Source organism: Plecotus auritus (genome assembly GCF_963455305.1).
Source record: "Plecotus auritus genome assembly, chromosome: 4".
Lineage (NCBI taxonomy): Eukaryota > Metazoa > Chordata > Mammalia > Chiroptera > Vespertilionidae > Plecotus > Plecotus auritus.
Window position 1 is genome coordinate 34,615,174 of NC_137775.1, and position 18,580 is coordinate 34,633,753.

The window sequence follows — 18,580 nt, forward strand, 5'->3', positions numbered from 1 at the left end:
TGTGCTGTTTCTTTTCTTTTTTTTAAATACTGTGTTTTTATCAATTTTTAAATTTTTTTATTTTTTAATTTTTAGAAAGAGAGGGAGAGGAATAGAGAGATAGAAACTTCAATGAGAGAGAAACAACATCAGTGGGCTGCCTCCTGCATGCCCTCTACTGGGGATCAAGCCAGCAACCCAGGAATGTGCCCTGACGGGGAATCAAACCGTGACCTCCTGGCTCATGGGTCGATGCGCAACCACTGAGTCACACCGCCCAGGCTCTCTGAGTGTTTTTCAAAGAAAGACTCACAAAAGGGGAAATACCTCTACAGGGCTATTTCCCTCATAAAATAAATCTGCCACGAATCTTGTCCTTGGAAAAGCACACACAGGACCCCCAGTGTGGATTGGCTAAATGGCTACAGCCATCACATTTCGTTTTGAAGATGGCCCTTCCTTCTGTCCTTGCTGTAAAGGAACCATTAAAACCCAGAGGGCAATTCCCCTAATTAGCGGAAACCCCTAGCAGTGCATGGCATTGCGGGCACCCAGGAACCCAAATGTCCCCACTCCTAACGAAAACGACACAAACAATGGCTTGTGCCCAAGCTTTCACACTCGTTTTTCAACCAAGTCTTGACTTCCCGAAGGGCGAGATGTGGATGGTAACTGACTGCGTCGGAGCTCTTTCCGCACCAGCAGCTTGAGGATGAACTTCGCACTTGCTGGGACCCAAGTGCTTCAGTGAGGCGGCGTGCTAGGAAACTGGCGCGGGCGGGAGGCAGCGCGCCGCTGCTCTTTCAACAGGCGATCTGTTCTCCTGCCTGTGGCTCATTTCCATGCAAAGAGCCTGACATCAGAGCACCTTTTGTTGCTAAACGCTTTCTTCAGCTGGGAGGGGAGGGAGTCATGTGGAGCTGGAAGAGTTCATTTTGAAGAGAGGGGTCCCGGGAGCGCCTTCCGAGCTCCGGAGGCGCCGCGGTGACCTGGGCGGGAGCCTGCCCAGACTTGCTGGCAGGAGGGAGTCGCGTGCCGTAGTGCGTCGGGCCTCGTCACCGGAAGAAACGCCTTTGCCGCGGGTTGAATTGCTCCTGGGCTGCCCCAAATCCCCGCCGCAGAACTCAGTGGTGCGAACTTTGCCTCCTGCTCCCCCGTGGCCGCGCGCGGCGGGGTGGGAAAGTTTGTGGACTTGTCAGTCGCGCAGCCCGCCGCCACCTAGAGCCGAGGTGCGGGCGCCGGCGAGGGGCCCCCGCTGGATCGCGGGGGGATGCGGCGCGGGGGCGCGCCTCGGTGACGCCGCGGGCGGGGACCCGGCGCCGGGGGCGGCCGCGATCTGGTGAGGGGCGCGTGTGCCCCAGGGACCCGGACGCTGGGCTAGCGTGCGGGACGCGAACATGGAGGATGCGGGAGCAGCCGGCCCGGGGCCAGAGGCAGAGTCCGAGTCGGAGTCCGAGACGGGGGCTGGCATGTCCAAGACGTTCTCCCGGCTCTGGACCGATGTGATGGGCATCCTGGTGAGTTCCCTGGAGCAGGGGAGGCGCGGGAAGGGACGAGCGCGGGCCGGTGGCGTAGGGCAGCCCCTCTGCGACCCGGGGTTCCCTGTGCGCGCGCCGACTTGGCCAGCCCGCTCCTTGGAGTCGTCCTTCTCTGGCTCCAGTTCTTAGGGGGTTAAATGCACACGGTCTAGGATTTCAAACCCTAATTAAAAAATAACCAGCCACAGATCACATCAAAGATATTTTTTAAACAATCGGGTGGTAGTCAACAGTCTAATCTGGGACACCTGCTGAGAAGCTGGTGTGGAAAAAGCTGGAAAGAGTCCTTCAAAGAGTAAATGTAAATAATTAGTATTTGGCTGGTGTACTGTCACAGTTGGAGTTGGGAAGAGGCTGAGGTTAACTGATGTTTATCTCTTCACCATTTGTTGTCTGGCCAGGAGAGAAGAGCAACCATAGCCTTACTCAGCACCACCACAACTTTACTTGGTGTGTTTGCAATTCTTCAACTTGTAGAATTACAGGGTATTTGTTGTTACATGTTTGGGGCTAAAAACAATGGGACTTGTTTTGCTAAATGTCTTGTCATGTATTTTGAAATGTCCAGTAATGTTTTCAAACCGCCCATGGACTTGGCATAATTTCTGAAAAAGTTCTTCTGCATGGAGAATGGAGCTTGACTGGAGGAGGGTTCATGCCTGGGGGTATTAGATTTACTTGGATGGAGCTGTCGGTAGGCAGGTAGATGAATTACCTGGGTGGGGATTTTGAGAGTCAGACATCTTAATATACACATTAAAAGTCAATTTTTGCTTAAAGGTTTGGAGTTGGCAGTTGTGTAGATCATCAGAAAAGGCTGTGAATTTACTCTGGGATCTTTAATTTTTCAAGTGAAAAGGTCTAGTTTTGAGAGAGATACTCCCCCTTCGGAATGATGAACCATGGATCCTTTTTAGCATAGTAATTAAGCTCTTATGCTTTAGAGTGAGTCTTAGCCTCAGTCAAATCTCAACTCTCCCATTGAGTGATTATATGACCAAGGTATTCAATGCCTCTGATCTTCAATTTCATCACCGGAAAAGGAAAGCAAAAGAGCCTTTCTTCGTTTTTTTGAGATTTTGCTAACTTGATGTATATGTAGTAACTCAGGATAGTGCCTGGCATATAGTAGTTGCTCAATAAATGATAACTCTCTCACAATCCCCCCCCCCCCCAGTATTTCAATTTTTGCCTCAAGGTCCCGGTTATTCCATTTTCAGGGGTCCATTGGTGTTAGGATTGCCACTGTACAGAGAATCAGAGAGGGTTTGTCAAAGATTTCTGTCTGCTCTTCTCACTCTCCGATACTTTTTAAAGAATGTATATATTTTAAAATATAAAACCGCCTGTCTTTGCGTTTTCTGAATATTGCTAGTGAATATAGTCCTTCAGTGAAATCCCAGAAAACCCAATGGACATTTGAAAGTTATGGTGGCAGATTGTTTTTTAAATTTGCCAGTGAGCGGGAAGCTTATCTTATTTCTTGCTTAGATCTCACTAAATTATCAGTCACTGGGAAATGGGTTTGATAACATCACATGATGTCCTTACTAGGGCATAGGCTGGGGAGGGGAGAGTTGGAGGGGCTCACTTAAATGTAAGGGGGTGTTCAGGGTTGTTTGGAGGGGAGGGTTGGCAGGTAGCACTGTCTGAAAATGTATTCTTTCCCTGGCAGATTCCAGGGCTGTTGGGTCAATTGTAGCAGAGTGTTCTCTGGCGGAGTTAAGAGGTGGGGTGGGGCTTGAGAAGCTCAGAGCTGCTACTCAAAGGGCAGATGCAGGAGAAGAGAAAGTATGTACTTCTTACAGAACTAGTTCAGTGTAAGGCTGGAAAAGAGTGTGAAGATCGTCTCAGATAGGTTCTGCTCATGTTTATCCATTTCTTTATACAGCATTATTTCCCTTTGGGGTAACCTTGAACATCAGAATTGCCCCTTACTAAAATCCAGAAGACATGGGTTACCTCTCCTTTTTACATGCCTGGAGAAAGTCACATGGTTTAAAGGAAGGAACTCTTGGGGCAATGAGGGGATAAGGGCACATATGTAATACCTTAATCAAAGAAATTAAAATAAAAAGGAAGGAACTCTTTTCCACGAGAAAGCTGTCATCCAAGTGTTTATAGAAAACTGCATCTTGGGGAACTGTATCAAGACACTAAGAGTTGCCTTTCTCTGTTCTTACTAAGATATTTTTTTTAAAAAACGACACAATTTCCTTCATTTTTGTATTTAAAATAAGGGATTTTGCAATCTCTTGGCCTAGTCAGGTGAAGTGACTTGACCGATGGCATGTGTACCTTATTAGCTGACAATGTCAGACTGCACCCCAGGTCTCTGACCCCCACCTTCAGGAGCCTGATGCCACGATTCTCCAAAGCGAACCATCCCAGATCAACTTGGTAGAAATGTAATTACCTCGAGTATTTTAGGAAAATGCTATTTGAAAGAATGTTTTTCAATACTGAACTTGAGGAGGGGAGTAGAGCTAGTGGGGGAAATACACATCCAAACATTCTAACAAGGTTTCAGCCGAGGTTGCTACTTTATTCATTTAGGTTTGTGGTGTAAAAATCAAACCTCCAGGTCTGTGAGGTTAACACTTTCTTTAGGTGAATGAGCATTTTCTGCCCCGGAGGACTTTGTTGGTGTGAATCCTGGGAAGGGTGTTGCCCCAGAGACTTAGATCTCACTCAGTAAATATGGTAGTTGAGTTTATCAGGACACATTTTGCATTTAAATTAATCTAATCCAGCACAGTTCCTCAACAGGTAGTTGCTTTTAGATAATTGTTAACAAAATGCTTATTTAAAGAAGAAATAATGGTATAGTTTATGCCATAAACTTGATGGCATGAAATTGCTCTGAGCCCTGCTTGAATGAATAAATGCTAGTAAGTGAATATGTAAATAGAGAGGAGAAAATGAGTTTAGCAAAACACTATCAATCGGGAATGCCTGGAGGGCAGGGTCAGTATTTTACTCATTTTTCTATCTCCAGAGCCTGGGACTGATTGGGTGCTGAGAACATGGTTTTATTGAATTAAAAAAAAGAGAGAAAGGATGTGCTTCTTCCTTTGATGTGCAGAAGCCACATCAAAATTCAGTGCTGTAAAGCCTCATGTACCTGCTGTAAGGGGGTAGACATTATAGACATTAATAAATGGTGCTCGTGCCGAAGCTACCTCTTGGACAGCTTCATCATGTGAACTAAACTCCTGGTGCTTACTGGGAACAGGAATGGCCAATTGTGAAGTGTGCTCTTCTGTTCTCTAACTCGGCAACGTGTGGTCTGCCTGGGTTTTCAAAGCATGTCGCCTTTCACCATGACATGCTTAGACTTCTGCTGAGAAGTGCAGAATGAGTTAGAATCCTGTGGGATTCACTCTCTGTCATCTTTACTGTGTGTTGCAGACTCAACATTCCCTTTTTGTGGGGAGGCCCTGAAGATAAGACGTTTTTGAGAGTGGGAATTGCTACGGTAATGAGATGTGGTTAGAGATGGTAGATCAGTTTTTGAGCGCTGATTGTCCATTGGGTAAGGTCTGGTTCTTAAGTTTTTGCTCTAGAATTCGAGGGCTTCTTAAAGCCGAGCCCAGCCTTTAAAGCTACTTGTTAGCTGGGAATGGAGGGGAAGAGAATTTGTAAGTGACTATTGTTTTCAAGATCCTGCAAGAGGTACCTCCCCCAACCTTATACTTCCTCTGTTCCCTGCTCTGTTCCTACAGTTTACACCCATTTCCTAGCCTTGCTTAGAGAATATCCTTTGTATAGAGATACTCCGGGCCTTTTCCCTCCTCTGAATCCTTTGCAATCTGCAGAAAAGTATGTAATAGGCTTCAGTCTATAAATGTTAGTTTTATCCAGATTTGCTGTTTTTTTGTTTTGTTTTTTAAGAGACCCTCCTTTGTTTTGTAGTTTTAGGGAAAGTGTGGGGGAGGGGAGATATTAGTGAGATCCCTAAGGGAGCTTTTAAAATGCAAACTCCTTTGAAAGCAGCAATTTACATATTCCTTGGGTGGTGTATTACTCTGAACCTGGTCAGCTGATGACTTAATTAATATTAGGTCTTGGAATTGGAGAGTCAGCCTCAGTTTCAAATATTCTGACTTCATCTTAATTTTATGTTCCTGTTAGCCAGCCCAAAGGTTTCTGGCTTTTTGTAAGGGGGGAAGTTGCAGGGTGAAGTATGGGAGGGACTGAGGAGAACTTGGAAGTGAGCCTCCCACTCCCTCTTTTAGGGCGGAGGAGTGGAAGGGCTTCAGGGAGCAGAGTCAGGAGCCCAGCAGGGACCACACCTGTCCGCCTTTCTTAATTCTTGCCCGGCTAACTATCTTGCTGTCAAAGAGACCTGTGCACTAGGGTGGCCTTCCACGGGCCCCATTCTGCCCTCATTTGTCATTTTCTACCTTGAAACTTCTTCCCCTTCAACCTGAATTATTATTACTGACATCCTGGTTTTCATTGTTTACTTCAACTTCTCAGGATGGAAGGCGGCTACTTGGGGAGGGGGAGGAGGTGGAGAAATGGAGGAGGTGGAGAGGAGGAGGTGGTGCTCACAGTTCTGCATCCCTGTGTCTTGCTGGGCCCTTCCCATTCTTGAGCCTCTCATTGTGACCAGTGGGCACTGTTGTTCCCATTTTACAGTGGAGAGGTAAACACCCCTGTCCTAAGTCACATACTTAGGAAACAGCCGATGGGAGTGGAATCATGTGTTATTTCCTGGAAATTAATTCCTAGTTGCAGTTTTGTAGTTCATTCTATCACATGTCTATTGAGATATTGACTGTCCATCTTTTTCCTTGAGCTATTGAGCTAAGTACTAGCAACATGTGCCCCTGGCTTCCAGAAAGACAGTTTTGCAGTAAAAACAGCAGCCCCGAGACGGCAGGAGCAGTGTGGACAGGGAGTCAGGAGCACTGAGTGGACTTGGGGCAGTGTGGTGCCAGGGAGTCCGGTTCCCAGAAATGCCAGTTGATTTGGGCCTTGGTAGTGTGGAGGTTTCCCCCTGTGGTGAGGGTTAAAGGGGAAAGAAGGGAGGAAGCGCCTGCTGGGCAGAGCCACAGGGACTAAAGATGGGGGAGCTCAGGGCACTGCGTGGCACCATGGGACCAGATCCTGAGGGCGAGGGTGGGGTAGCTGGAATCATTCTGTAGGCTCCAGTGAGAAGCAGTTGCAGAATTTTCAGCTGGCATGTGACACGATCACTTCTGTGTTTTAGAAAAGTAATATTTGGGGGTGATGAGTTGGTGATGAATCTGGAAGGAGACTACTTGAGTGATCCAGGCAAGAAAAGATGAGGGCCTGGAACTAGATGTTGATGAAACATATCAGTTATGTATCATCTGGCTTCCATTAGGTCCAATATTTTACTCAATATCTGTAAGTAATCAAGGGCTCCATGGTAGCTTTCTTTTGATAATTCTTTTAAGTTCAAGAGTAGTCTGGGTGAATGAAAGAGATCTTGAGAGATGTGATAGTCTTCTGATTTTTTTTGTTGTTCTGAAGAAATATCTGCACACACACACATCTATTTCTTGTCTCTGTGTATTGGAGGAATGATGTGGGTCCTTAAGGAAGGGAATTATATATATATATATATATATATATATATATATATATATATATATATATATATATATATGGCTAATATGCAAAGTGTCCCCTTGGGAGTTCAACCAGGAGACCGTGAGTTCAATTGCTCGCTATGACGTGTGCTGACCACCAGGAGGTGGTGTGGAATGAAGGAAGGCCCCAGCTGGCATCCAGTAGCCAGGGAAGGAAGGCCCTAGCCAGCAGCCAGAAGGAAGGCCTCCATCAGTCATGTTTGCCAGCCAGGCCTAGGGACCCTACCTATGCATGAATGTCATGCACCAGGCCTCTAGTTATTTATAATGATGTGAACACAATACTGTAGTTAAATGATCTTTAATTCCATCTTTTCAAAGCTGATTCTGGAGGACAGTGAAGTAGGGGAAATATTCAGTTGTGCAAATGGTTCATAAGCAAATCTGTAGCTCAAGTTTATGAAGGACATAAGAGGAAAACCTATAACTAGTAGTTTATTTAATGTACTGTCTGCTTCAGACTTAACCATCATAATCTCACTGGGATGTGCTTACCGATGGCTTCCACACATTCTTATCATACAGTAGAAGTAAAATTGATCTCAAAATAGTGAATTTAAATGGCTGGAGGCTAAGGCTCTAAGAGTTAACTGTACATATAATACCAGTGAGTAAAGACTAAGACTGTAAGAATTAACCAAATCTTCAGACTAATTTTGAGGTAAAATGTGTATGTATGACCACTTGGATTTGTCATGTTTTAGATGGCATGCTCATTTATTAATTAATTTACGTTTGGGAACAGGACCTGAAAAGGGTGGGTGTGTTCCACATTAGCTTTGCTCCTAGCCAGCTGTTTAGTTGCATAATCTGTCTCCCTGGGTAGCATTAATCAGGCGAGATGCTTCATAGAGATAACCTATCTTACATTTTTTCTTGCTGTCAGTCATGTAATAGAGACCACTCCAGCCGGAGACTAGGTACCCAGGCATTATGGTATCTCTGTGACTTAGAAAACAAAAGCTTGGTAATGAGATAGGTTTCCCTCTCTGTAACCAGTATTCTTTCTTTTCTGAAGGGATCTCTGGTTGTCTTTCACCTTTCTAAGATGATGGGTGAAAACGTGAATATGTTTGTATCCATAGTGTATGCTCTGAAGACTCTTCCATGTTTCATAGAGATACATTGCAGCTCTACGTGGTGTCTCTGCTGCATAGTTTATGGTTGATTTTGGTGCTTCATCATTGTCAATTTGGTTTTACAGCAAGTAGTGAGCAAGGAAGGGCCACTGTGTCTCCCATCTCTCTGTGCCAGATTGTAGCTTCATTCTCTCCCCTAGCATGCAGATAATGGAAGAAGTAAAAGTGAAGGAAAAATAAATGCATCTAATTGTCATTTTAACTACAAGTGCTATTGAGGATAACATTTTGGTATGTGCCCTGACCCCTCGTTACTTTTAAAATTCATTCCAGTTAATTTTGTGGACTGTAATACTTTTGCCTAAGACTTTCTATCAACCAACAATTTTTTTTTTTTTTTTTTTTTTTTTTTTTTTTTTTTTTTTTTTTTTACTATAGCTAACGAAAAAAATGTTTATATGTTTTTTTTGGGTGCTTGTAAAAAATAGAGTGTTTCACTATGAAGTTATTGTAAAGAAATGAATATTCTAGTTTGAAAAGTATCTTTGCCCTGGCTGGTTTGACTCAGTGGATAGAGTGTCGGCCTGTGGACTGAAGGGTCCTGGGTTTGATTCCGGTCAAGGGCACATGCCCGGGTTGTGGGCTCCATCCCCAGTGGAGGGTGTGCAGGAGGTAGCCGATCAATGATTCTCTCTCATCATTGGTGTTTCTATCTCTCTCTCCCTCTCCATTCCTCTCTGAAATCAATTTTTTAAAAAAGTATCTTTGTTATTGGCTTACATCCATTTTCAGAGGACTTTAAAGACCTCATTTAAAATAAACCATTAACAATTTTACAAATGTCTTTGTGTGGAAATGCCCAGGGGTAAAAAAATATTTTTTAAGTGGAAACAACAATACCATAATCCTACACACCTATAACAATGGCCAAAACCTACTGACGACACCAAATGCTGAAGAGGGTGTGGAGCAACAGGAACTCTTGTTCATTGCTGGGGGGAGTGATAAATAGTACAGCTGACAGTTTGGTGATTTATTACAAAACTAAACACACTCTTACCACTCAGTCCCACAGTCATGCTCCTTGGTATTTACCCAAAGGAGTTGAAAAGTTAGTTCCACAGAACAAATCCGCACACAGATGTTTCTAGCAGCTTTATTCCTAACTGCCAAAAAATGTGAAAGCAACCAAGATGTCTTTCAGTAGGTGAATGGATAAATTGTGGTACATCTAGAGAATGGAAAATTATTTAGTGCTGAAAAGAAATGAGCTATCAAGCTATCAAAGGACATGGAGGAAGCATAGATGTCTCTTAAGGGAAAGAAGCCCATCTGAAAAGGTTTCTGATTCTTCCTGTGGATATAAGAAACATCCAGATCTGCAGAGAATTTCATTAGTTTATTTTGGAGCCCAGACTGATGACATGCTGGGGAGCAAGATCTCAAATGCTCCGGATGACAACAGTTTTTGCCGTTTCTTTTATGCATTAGAAATTAAGAAGAGGATGCAAGCGAAGGTGGGAGAAAGCAAGGCAGGGGTTGGACTATAGGATAGTTCTGTGATCTCCTGCTTTGGAACGAGGGGGGGTGGGAAAGGGGGCATTTCAAAGGTGTGTTAACCTAGATATACAGAAACAATGGACAGGGCCTGCTGGGAGCAAAGATAAACCTTTACTGAAGAAGTTGTATGCCTGGGACGTGACTGCCCACTGTGACCTGCCAGCTTAGGAATGTAGGTCAGAGCACCACGTGAGGTTACTTTATCGTAGACTCCCTTTCTTTATCTACGTGACTATGCTATTTGAGAAAAGGCAAAACTATGGAGATTAGTGACAAAAGATCAGTGATTGCCCTGGGTTAGAGGATAGGGAGGGATGAATAGGTGGCAGACAGAATATTTTTATAATGGTGAGTACAAGTCATTATAAATTGCCCAAGCCTGTGGAGTATACACCACCCAGAGTGAACTGTAATGTAAACTTTGGATTTTGGTGATTATGACAGGTCAGTGTAGGTCCATTAGTTCTTACAAAAGTACCAGCCTGGTGGGTATGATGGCTTTTTTTCAGTACTACCAAGCAGTCCTCCACTTCTCAGCAGACAATGACCAGGTGCCACACAAGTTAAGGGTTCAGTCCCAAAGTCTGCCTCCACTTCACATGCCAAACTCAGGTTCAGGTTGTTACCCGTGCTTCTGAGCAACTGGCTGTAAATAGGAGGTACCCATCACCCCCTCTTTGGGTTCGCTTAGTTTGAACAGCAGCCCACAGAATTTAGGAAACCAGTTTACTAGATTAGTCAGTTTACGTAGATTACTGGAACAGCCAGGTGGAAGAGCCGCCTTAAGGCTTGAGGGTATGCGGGAAGGGGCACAGAGCTTCACCCCACATCTCCCTGTGCTCCACAAACCGGAGGCTCTCGGAACTCTGTCCTTTGGGGTTTGAAGGACGCATGGTTGATTAAGTTATTGGCCACTGGTGTTTGAATGCAGTCTCCAGCTCTTATCCCTTCCCCGGCAGTGAGGTGGGGGTTTGAGACTGAAAGTTCCTACCCTCTAATCCAGCCGTGGGCAAACTACGGCCCCGTGGGCCGGATCCGGCTGTTCTATCCGGTTCTCTTGCTCTCCCTTCCGCTCCTTTACTTTGAATTTATATTAGTTCACACAAACACTCCATCCATGCTTTTGTTCCGGCCCTCTGGTCCAGTTTAAGAACCCATTGTGGCCCTCGAGTCAAAAAGTTGGCCCACCCCTGCAGTCTAATCACTTGATCTTTCTGGTGATCAGACACATCCTGTCCCTATCTAGGTGCTCTACCCTAACTCACTTTAAAGCATAAATGTAGGTGTGCTCTAGAGGGACTGCGAATGAATGACAAAAGGTATCCTATCAATCCAGAAATTCCGAGAGTTTTAGGAGCCCTTTTTCAGGACTGGAAAGAAGACCAAGTATATATTTCTTATTATAAATCACAATATTACAGTGGGGGATGCTGATAATGGGGGAGGCTGTGCATGTAGGAGTAGGGATATATGGGAAATCTCTGTATCTTTCCCTCAATTTTGCTGTGAATCGTAAACTGTTCTAAAAAATGAAGTCAATAAAAAATTAATAATGAACATTTTTGTTTTAAATAAGAGTAAACAATTAGAAAAATTAATTAAACATCTCTTAGAGAAATGAGCATCTTTTCATATGTCTGTTGGCCATTTATATGTCTTCTTGGGAGAAGTGTTTGTTCAGGTCCTCCACTCAACTTCACTAGCTATTAGGGAAATGCAAATCAAAACTACAATGAGATAGCACCTCACACCTGTTTGAATGGCTATTGTCAACAAGTCAAGTAATAGCAAGTGTTGGAGAGGTAGTGGAGAAAAAGGAACCCTCATTCACTGCTGGTGGGAATGTAAACTGGTATAGCCACTGTGGAAAACAGTATGGAGATTCCTCAAAAAAAATAAGAATAGAGTTAACATATGACCCAGCAATCCCTCTTCTGGGTATCTACCCCCAAAATTTGAAAACATTTATTTGCAAAGATATATGCATCCTATGTTCATTGCAGCATTATTCACGGTGACCAAGACATGGAAACAACCAAAGTGGCCTTTGATAGATAAGATGTGGTACATATATGCAATGCAATACTGCTCAGCTAGAAGAAAAGATGAATTCTGCCATTTGTGACACCATGGATGGACCAAGAGAATATTATGCTAAGCGAAATAAGTCAGTCAGAAAAAGCTAAGGACCATATGATTTTACTTATATCCTATCTCAGTGGTTGGCAAACTCATTAGTCAACAGAGTGGCAAACCGCGGCTCGCGAGCCGCAGTTTGCCAACCACTGTCCTATCTAATAAAGAGGGAATATGCTAACTGACCCTCACGCTGTTGCAAAGATGGTGGCACCCACAGCCAATAAGGAGGGAATATGCTAATTGACTGCCATGCCCTCAAAGATGGCAGTACCCACAGCCACAAGATGGCGGTGCCCAGTCCCCTCAGCCCCGCTGGGGTCCGGCGGGCCCAGCCTTGCCCCGCGCCTGCCTCCGGAGTCCCCCAGTCTCCTCAGCCCCCCAGCCGCCCAAGGCCGGCCCAAGGTGCAGGCAAGCCTCAGATGGTGGCTGCCCAGCTGCCCAGGACCGCCCCAGGCTCAGGTAACCAAGCCTGGCTGAGTCTTGCGCTGCCAGCAGTGGCAGCAGCAGAGGTATAATGGGGGCGTCGCCTTCCCCTGATCACCGTGTCACCTCCTGCCCCTGAGGGCTCCCGGACTGTGAGAGGGGGCAGGCCAGGCTGAGGGACACCCCTCCAGTGCATGAATTTTCATGCACCGGGCCTCTAGTATGAGATATAAAACTGAACTCATAGACAGAGACAACATTATGGTAATTACCAGGGGGAAAGGGGATAGGGGAGGTAGTAAAGGGTAAAGGGGGGGCAAATATATATGGTGAGGGAAGATGATTTGACTTTGGGTAGTGGACACACAATGCAATATACAGATCATATATCATAGAAATGTACACTTGAAACCTAATTTTATTAAACAATGCCACCCCTATAAATTTAATAAGAAAACTGAAAATTAGTATCTCTTAGACAACGGAAAGGTCGTTTTTCGAGTACTTAAGAGCAAGGAGAATAGTTTAGACTGTTTAGGTTCAAACCTAGCCTCAGCATTTAGTGGACATGTGTTACCTGGCTGAGTTCTCCAACCATTTTTGTCTTGATTTCGTTATCTGTAAAATGAGGGTGATAGCCACCCACATTATTTGATTTGGTGAGATTAATTGAATCGCCAGAAATGCATGGCATATGGTAAGGAGATCATAAATGTTTGTCATTAATAATTATTAATTGAATCTCCTTTAGTTAGAATATGAATTAATTTCCCTTCATTTTCATCTTTAAGTGGGGTGATGACCTGATTCTACATGTTGAATTTAGGATTGATATTAATTATTGATTTAATTTGTGTCAAATGACCTTTTAAAAATACACAACTTAGAAATGTATAAGCTACTTCAAAGTATTAACCTTCAGATTACATGTTAAGAATTGGTTGTCAAAATATTCTTTATACTAAAGAGAAAGAATGTGTAAAACTTGTGAAGATATTTGTAATGAAACATATTTTCTGTTTAATTGTGCCCAGATTGCTATTTTCAGTTCTTTTGTGACTAAGTGGCACCATGATATGAGGTCTTAGTTGACTTATTAGAAACATGTAAAATATTGAAAGCATCCACTTAACGAATGATTTTATTTTTTGAGTGCTAGACTCATGTGAATGTTGATCTTTTTTGTAAAATATTTTCCCAGAGTCTTATCAAATTTAACCACTGTTTCTGTCCAGGTTGCAAATTATTCTTTGTGGATCTGCATCTTAATTAGGAGTCTTCAGTCTCAGTCAAGAATTCATAAAATTTTTACATGGTAGTGTTTTCACCAGCGCCCAAAGCGACCTGCAAACACATCTCAGATGAACATTTTATGCTGGAAAGAGACAACATTTCATTTCTGAAGCATATTTTATCATGAATTAGTTTTAGCGAAAACTGTCCATGAAAGCATAGCATGAGAACAATCTAGCTCATACTGGCTTCGACAGCCCGTCGGTCAGACTTAGGTGCCATGTGGTTGTCCAGGTGGTAACTTCATGAAAGCGCCTCATAACACTAATTCATGGCAGCGATTTATCTTGATTGGGAGATTACAAAATTGAGGTTCTGTGATGAGCATTAAAGTAAGTAGCTGCTACGTGAGCCACAAGTGATACAGGAGTGATAGAGTAAAATGCATGTGATGTATCTTTAGCATTCACAAAGTACAGGGTGGAGCAAAGGTAGGTTTAAAGTTGTTTGTATGGAAAATAATACAATACTAATAAAAAAATAATAATGTAAGAATAAACTTTTGCATACTCATGACTGTAAACCTACTTTTGCCTTACCCTCTATGTCCTGTTTCAGCAGAACAAAATGTCAGCTGTAACCCCAGATGAGCATTCTCTATGGGAAAATCTTTGCTCTTCACTGAAGGGCTGTGCATCCCGAGCTTTAGAAGCAGGATGCTCGTCTATGTACGATGGAAGAGCTTCCGTAGAAACTGGAGGGAGACAAATAGAACTGATACACTCCTTAAACATCAAGCAATTCCAGCAGATGCCTTACTCTAATAAGTGCTGCTCTAGAGATAAGAAGATAATCTTTACATTGGTGTAATTCCTTGCACTTCATAGTGTCTTTACATACACCGACCAGTTTAATGCTCTTAAAGCTACCAGAAAGCCAGCTACTGTTCTTCAGCCATCTGAGTGATCTAGGGTTTCCTTTTCCAACACACCCACACTTCATCGACCATGTTTCCATACCCGTAATTCAACAATTGCTCGGTGATTTTGGTGTTGGCAAATTTTGGGCTTCTAAAGACATATATTTATGGAAGCAGAGGTGAAACACTGAAGTTGTATCTTTGGGAATGTTTGTAAATGCCCTCCGAAGTAGACCAGACTCAGATGGATGTGAGCTTTGCTATTCTTTGAGCAGAGTTTGCGGGTGAAGTCAAAAAGTGACCTGCAGTCTGGGATTTCCCATTTTCCACGCAGGCTGCCCAGTCCCTAGGGTCTTGGATGCCAAAGTGTGGGGTAAGTGTGGCATACAGTCAAGAACCTGCAGGCTCACCTCTTCCAAGGAGACAGAAGCACAGAAATCTGGTGTCTCATTGTCACCAGTTTGCCACAAATTGTAGAACAGCACAGCGGTAGTTCTCATGACCTGTAGTTAGTTCTGTTGTGGAAAACAGGAAGGCCCACTTCCACCACCTGGGAAAGGCGAACCCTCCTGCTGTCAGTCAGAAAGGTTTGCGAGCTGCAAAGCAGTTTGCCTTTATAATATTAGGCTGGGCTTTTTTTTTTTTTTTTTTAAATCAAGATTTTAAAAAAAGACACATAGACCTATTGTTTGTATACCTGTGGACTGACTTGCAGGCACGTTTGAGGTTGTTCTGTATCAAGTCCTTACATGTAAAGAGAAAATCCAGGGCAAGACTTGCTCGAGGACAGTAGGTTCCAAGTGGTTCCAGAAGATCAGCCAAAGACCAAGCGAACAAGCCAAAGCAAGATGGGTATGCACCCGGAATTTGCTAGTTAGGTCAAGATAAGTAAGTACTAAATTACGCAATGTGGTTGGCAGCCAGGATTGATGAGGCTTGGAATGCTGTTTGTGTAGGAAAATGACAGCAAAGTAAGTGAGGGCTGAGGGTAGTAAACACTACCTTCTGTTGTCCCATGGAGGCTCAAATCAAAACAAGCTTTGTTAGTGCTGAAGAAAACATGCTGGGGTGGCAGCAGTGCCTTGGTTGTGACGGATGGTCACTGTTGAACAGCAAGGGAGGTAGCCAAACTCTGAAATATCTTTTAAAACTAAGGGTGGACACCTTTTTGTTGTTGAAATTGAACTCACTTCTCTTTAGACCATTAGCATTCAGTGAATTCGTTCTTTGGCTCCTGGTTTTCTAATGCTATGTGTATCCACTGTCCTTTACAGACTTTTATTTTCACAATATATAAGCATAGCCCTAGCTGGTTTGGTTCAGCAGATAGAGCATGGCCTCAGACTGAAAGGTCCTGGGTTCAGTTCTAGTCAAGGGCATACCTTGGTTGCAGTCTGGATCCCCGGCTCTGGTTAGGGCATGTGCAGGAGGAGAGTCTATGTGTCTCTCTCACATGTATGTTTCTCTCTCTGTCTCTCACCCTCTCTTCCACTCTCTCTAAAAGTCAATGGGAAAATATCCTCGGATGAGGATTAACAACAACAACAAACAACAACTGTATGTATATACACACACACACACACACACACACACACACACACTGAGTGGCCAGATTATTATGATCTCTGAATGCATAATAACCTGGCCACTCAGTGTATATATATATATTTTAGAGACCCGGTGCATGAATTTGTGCATGGGTGGGGTCCGGCCAGCCTGGCCTGGGGGAGGGGACATGGGCGGTTGGCTGGCCTGTCTGCTGGTTGAACTCCTGGTCGAGGGGACAATTTGCATATTAGCCTTTTATTATATAGGATATACACTGAGTGGCCAGATTATTATGCGTTCAGAGATCATCATAATCTGGCCACTCAGTGTATATGTATATGTTTTTGTAGTAATGTAGGGAGAGAATAAAATTTTTTTCCTGCAAACCAAAGGAACTTAGAAATTCACTTGTCAACACATTCTTTGGAGGACCTCCTTGACAGATTCTTACACAGCTCTACCTGCCATCTTTCTTAGTGCTTCAGAGCTCAGTGGCTAGAACAAAGAACATTACAATTTACTACCCAGTCAACTGTCATAATTATTTCTTTTCCCAAGGAGTTTGGAGGTTATATTTTTGTGTGATAGTTGAAATAATCTTCTGACTGCCATAAAGGCTTTCTATAAAAAAATGCTATGGGGCAGAAATCCTGTATGACTCAGTAGTAATAATGCAAAGAGTAATGTTAATGTTAGCACCTGATACTTATTGATCATGTACTATGTGCCAAACACTATGCTAGGCCCTTTCCACGTGTTATTTCATTTCATTGTCCTAATAACCCTGGGAGATGGAGTTATGGGTTGAATTGTGTCTCCTGAAAGAAGATATGTTGAAGTATTTTTAAAAATTTGTTTATATTGATTTCAGAGAGGAAGGGAGAGGGAGAGAGAGATAAACACCAATGATGAGAAAGAATCATCGATTGGCTGCCTCCTGTAAACATTCCTACTAGGAATAGAACCTGCAACCCAGGCACGTGCCTTGACCGGGACTTGAACCATGTCCTCTTGATTCATGGGTCATTGCTCAACCACTGAGCCATACCAGCTGGGCCATATGTGGAAGTCTTAATCCTCAGTATCTCAGAAAGAGATCTTATTTGAAAATAGGATCTTTGTGGGTTTAATCAAGTTGAGATGAGGTTTTTAAGGGAGGGCCCTAATCCAGTATGGCGAAATTTGGACACAGACACAGACACACACCAATGAAAGACCGTGTGGAGGGAGACAGAGAAAACCACGTGAAGATGGAGGTTTGGAGTGATGTACCTATAAGCCAAGCAACACCAAAGATTGCTGGCAAACTGCCACAAGCTAGGAAGAGGCAGGGAAGGGGAGGGTTTTTTTCTACAGGTTTCAGAGGGAGCATGACCCGGTGCCACCTTGATTCTAGATTTCTAGCCTCTAGAACTTCTGAGGCAATAAATTTCTGTTTTAAGGCTCCCAGTTGGTTGTAGTACTTTGATAATGGCAACCCTGGGAAACTGATATAGGTGGGTTCTTTGTGATCGCCTTTCTACAGGGAAGCAGCTGCTGGGAAAAGGAGGAAAATAAAGAGGGCAAAACTATTTCCAGTGTTAGCAAAATTATTTCCAGTGTTAGCACGTTGCATGGACCAACACCTAGACCAGCAGCAAAAGGAAAATTGAGAGATAGATGAGCAGTGAACCTCAATAAGAACCTGACTGTATCAATGGCAGCACAGATACCTAGTCAACAAACCTTTTTTGGTTATGGGTGGGTTTCACCAAGGGTGAGGAAGACAGATTTCTCTATTCCCCCGCAAAATGCTCTTTAGAGAGTAACAAGAGACAGAGATAGAGGGAAATGCAGTCAATTTCCTGGGTGAAGGCCTAACATGTATTAGATTATATGGGAGGGGGATGGAGTAGACTTGGGAAAGGGAAGAAATTGCGTTGTGTCCCATCTTCCCACCCAAATAAGGCCTCAGCCCAATGCCTATATCTTTTCCTTCTCACATTATTACTGTTACATATTTGGGAGGTTGAAAAAGATAACACCCCTTTCCTACCAATTTCAGTCACTGCCCAGGGTAGAGTTGATGGGAGGGGGTGTGGAGAGAAAAGTCTTAGCTCAACACAGATCCAAGTCCCATTGATGATGATTTCTTGCATTGACTTCAAAGGTGAAGCAGGAAAGCTGGCGGGGCGGGGAAGGGGGGGTGTTAAGGGGAGGGGGAAGCAGGGTTTAGTGATGCTGGCATAGTGTTTTGGGGGATGGGGCTACATGACTCTTATCCCCCCCTCCTCAAATGTTATTGGTCATAACCATAATCCCAGGGCTGTCCTGCTTTACCTTCTGAATTCTCAGCCTCATCCTTCTAATCCAGTAAAGACTATGTTAGGGAAGGAGTGATAGAGGTTCCTGGGTAAAAATGTTAATTTCTGCTTGAGATCCCTCCTGGTACCATTTGACTCCCCTGATCTTTGAGGTTGTATAGATGCCATAGGCAAGATTTGGGGAGGCAGAAATCACTTCCTACTGGATTGCTCAGGGTTACTCTAGTCAGTGATT

General features: G+C 43.8%; 1 protein-coding gene across 2 annotated transcripts in view; it reads left to right on the forward strand.

Moving 5' to 3' along the window:
* The first annotated feature begins 1,246 nt into the window (after positions 1–1,246).
* Positions 1,247–18,580, forward strand: part of SASH1 (SAM and SH3 domain containing 1) — a 182,863-nt gene continuing 165,529 nt past the window's right edge. For both annotated transcript variants that reach the window (XM_080666223.1, XM_080666224.1), the window contains exon 1: positions 1,247–1,496. In XM_080666223.1, the coding sequence (XP_080522349.1) occupies positions 1,377–1,496 (120 nt within the window). In that variant the 5' untranslated portion in view covers positions 1,247–1,376. The remainder of the gene's footprint in view (positions 1,497–18,580) is intronic.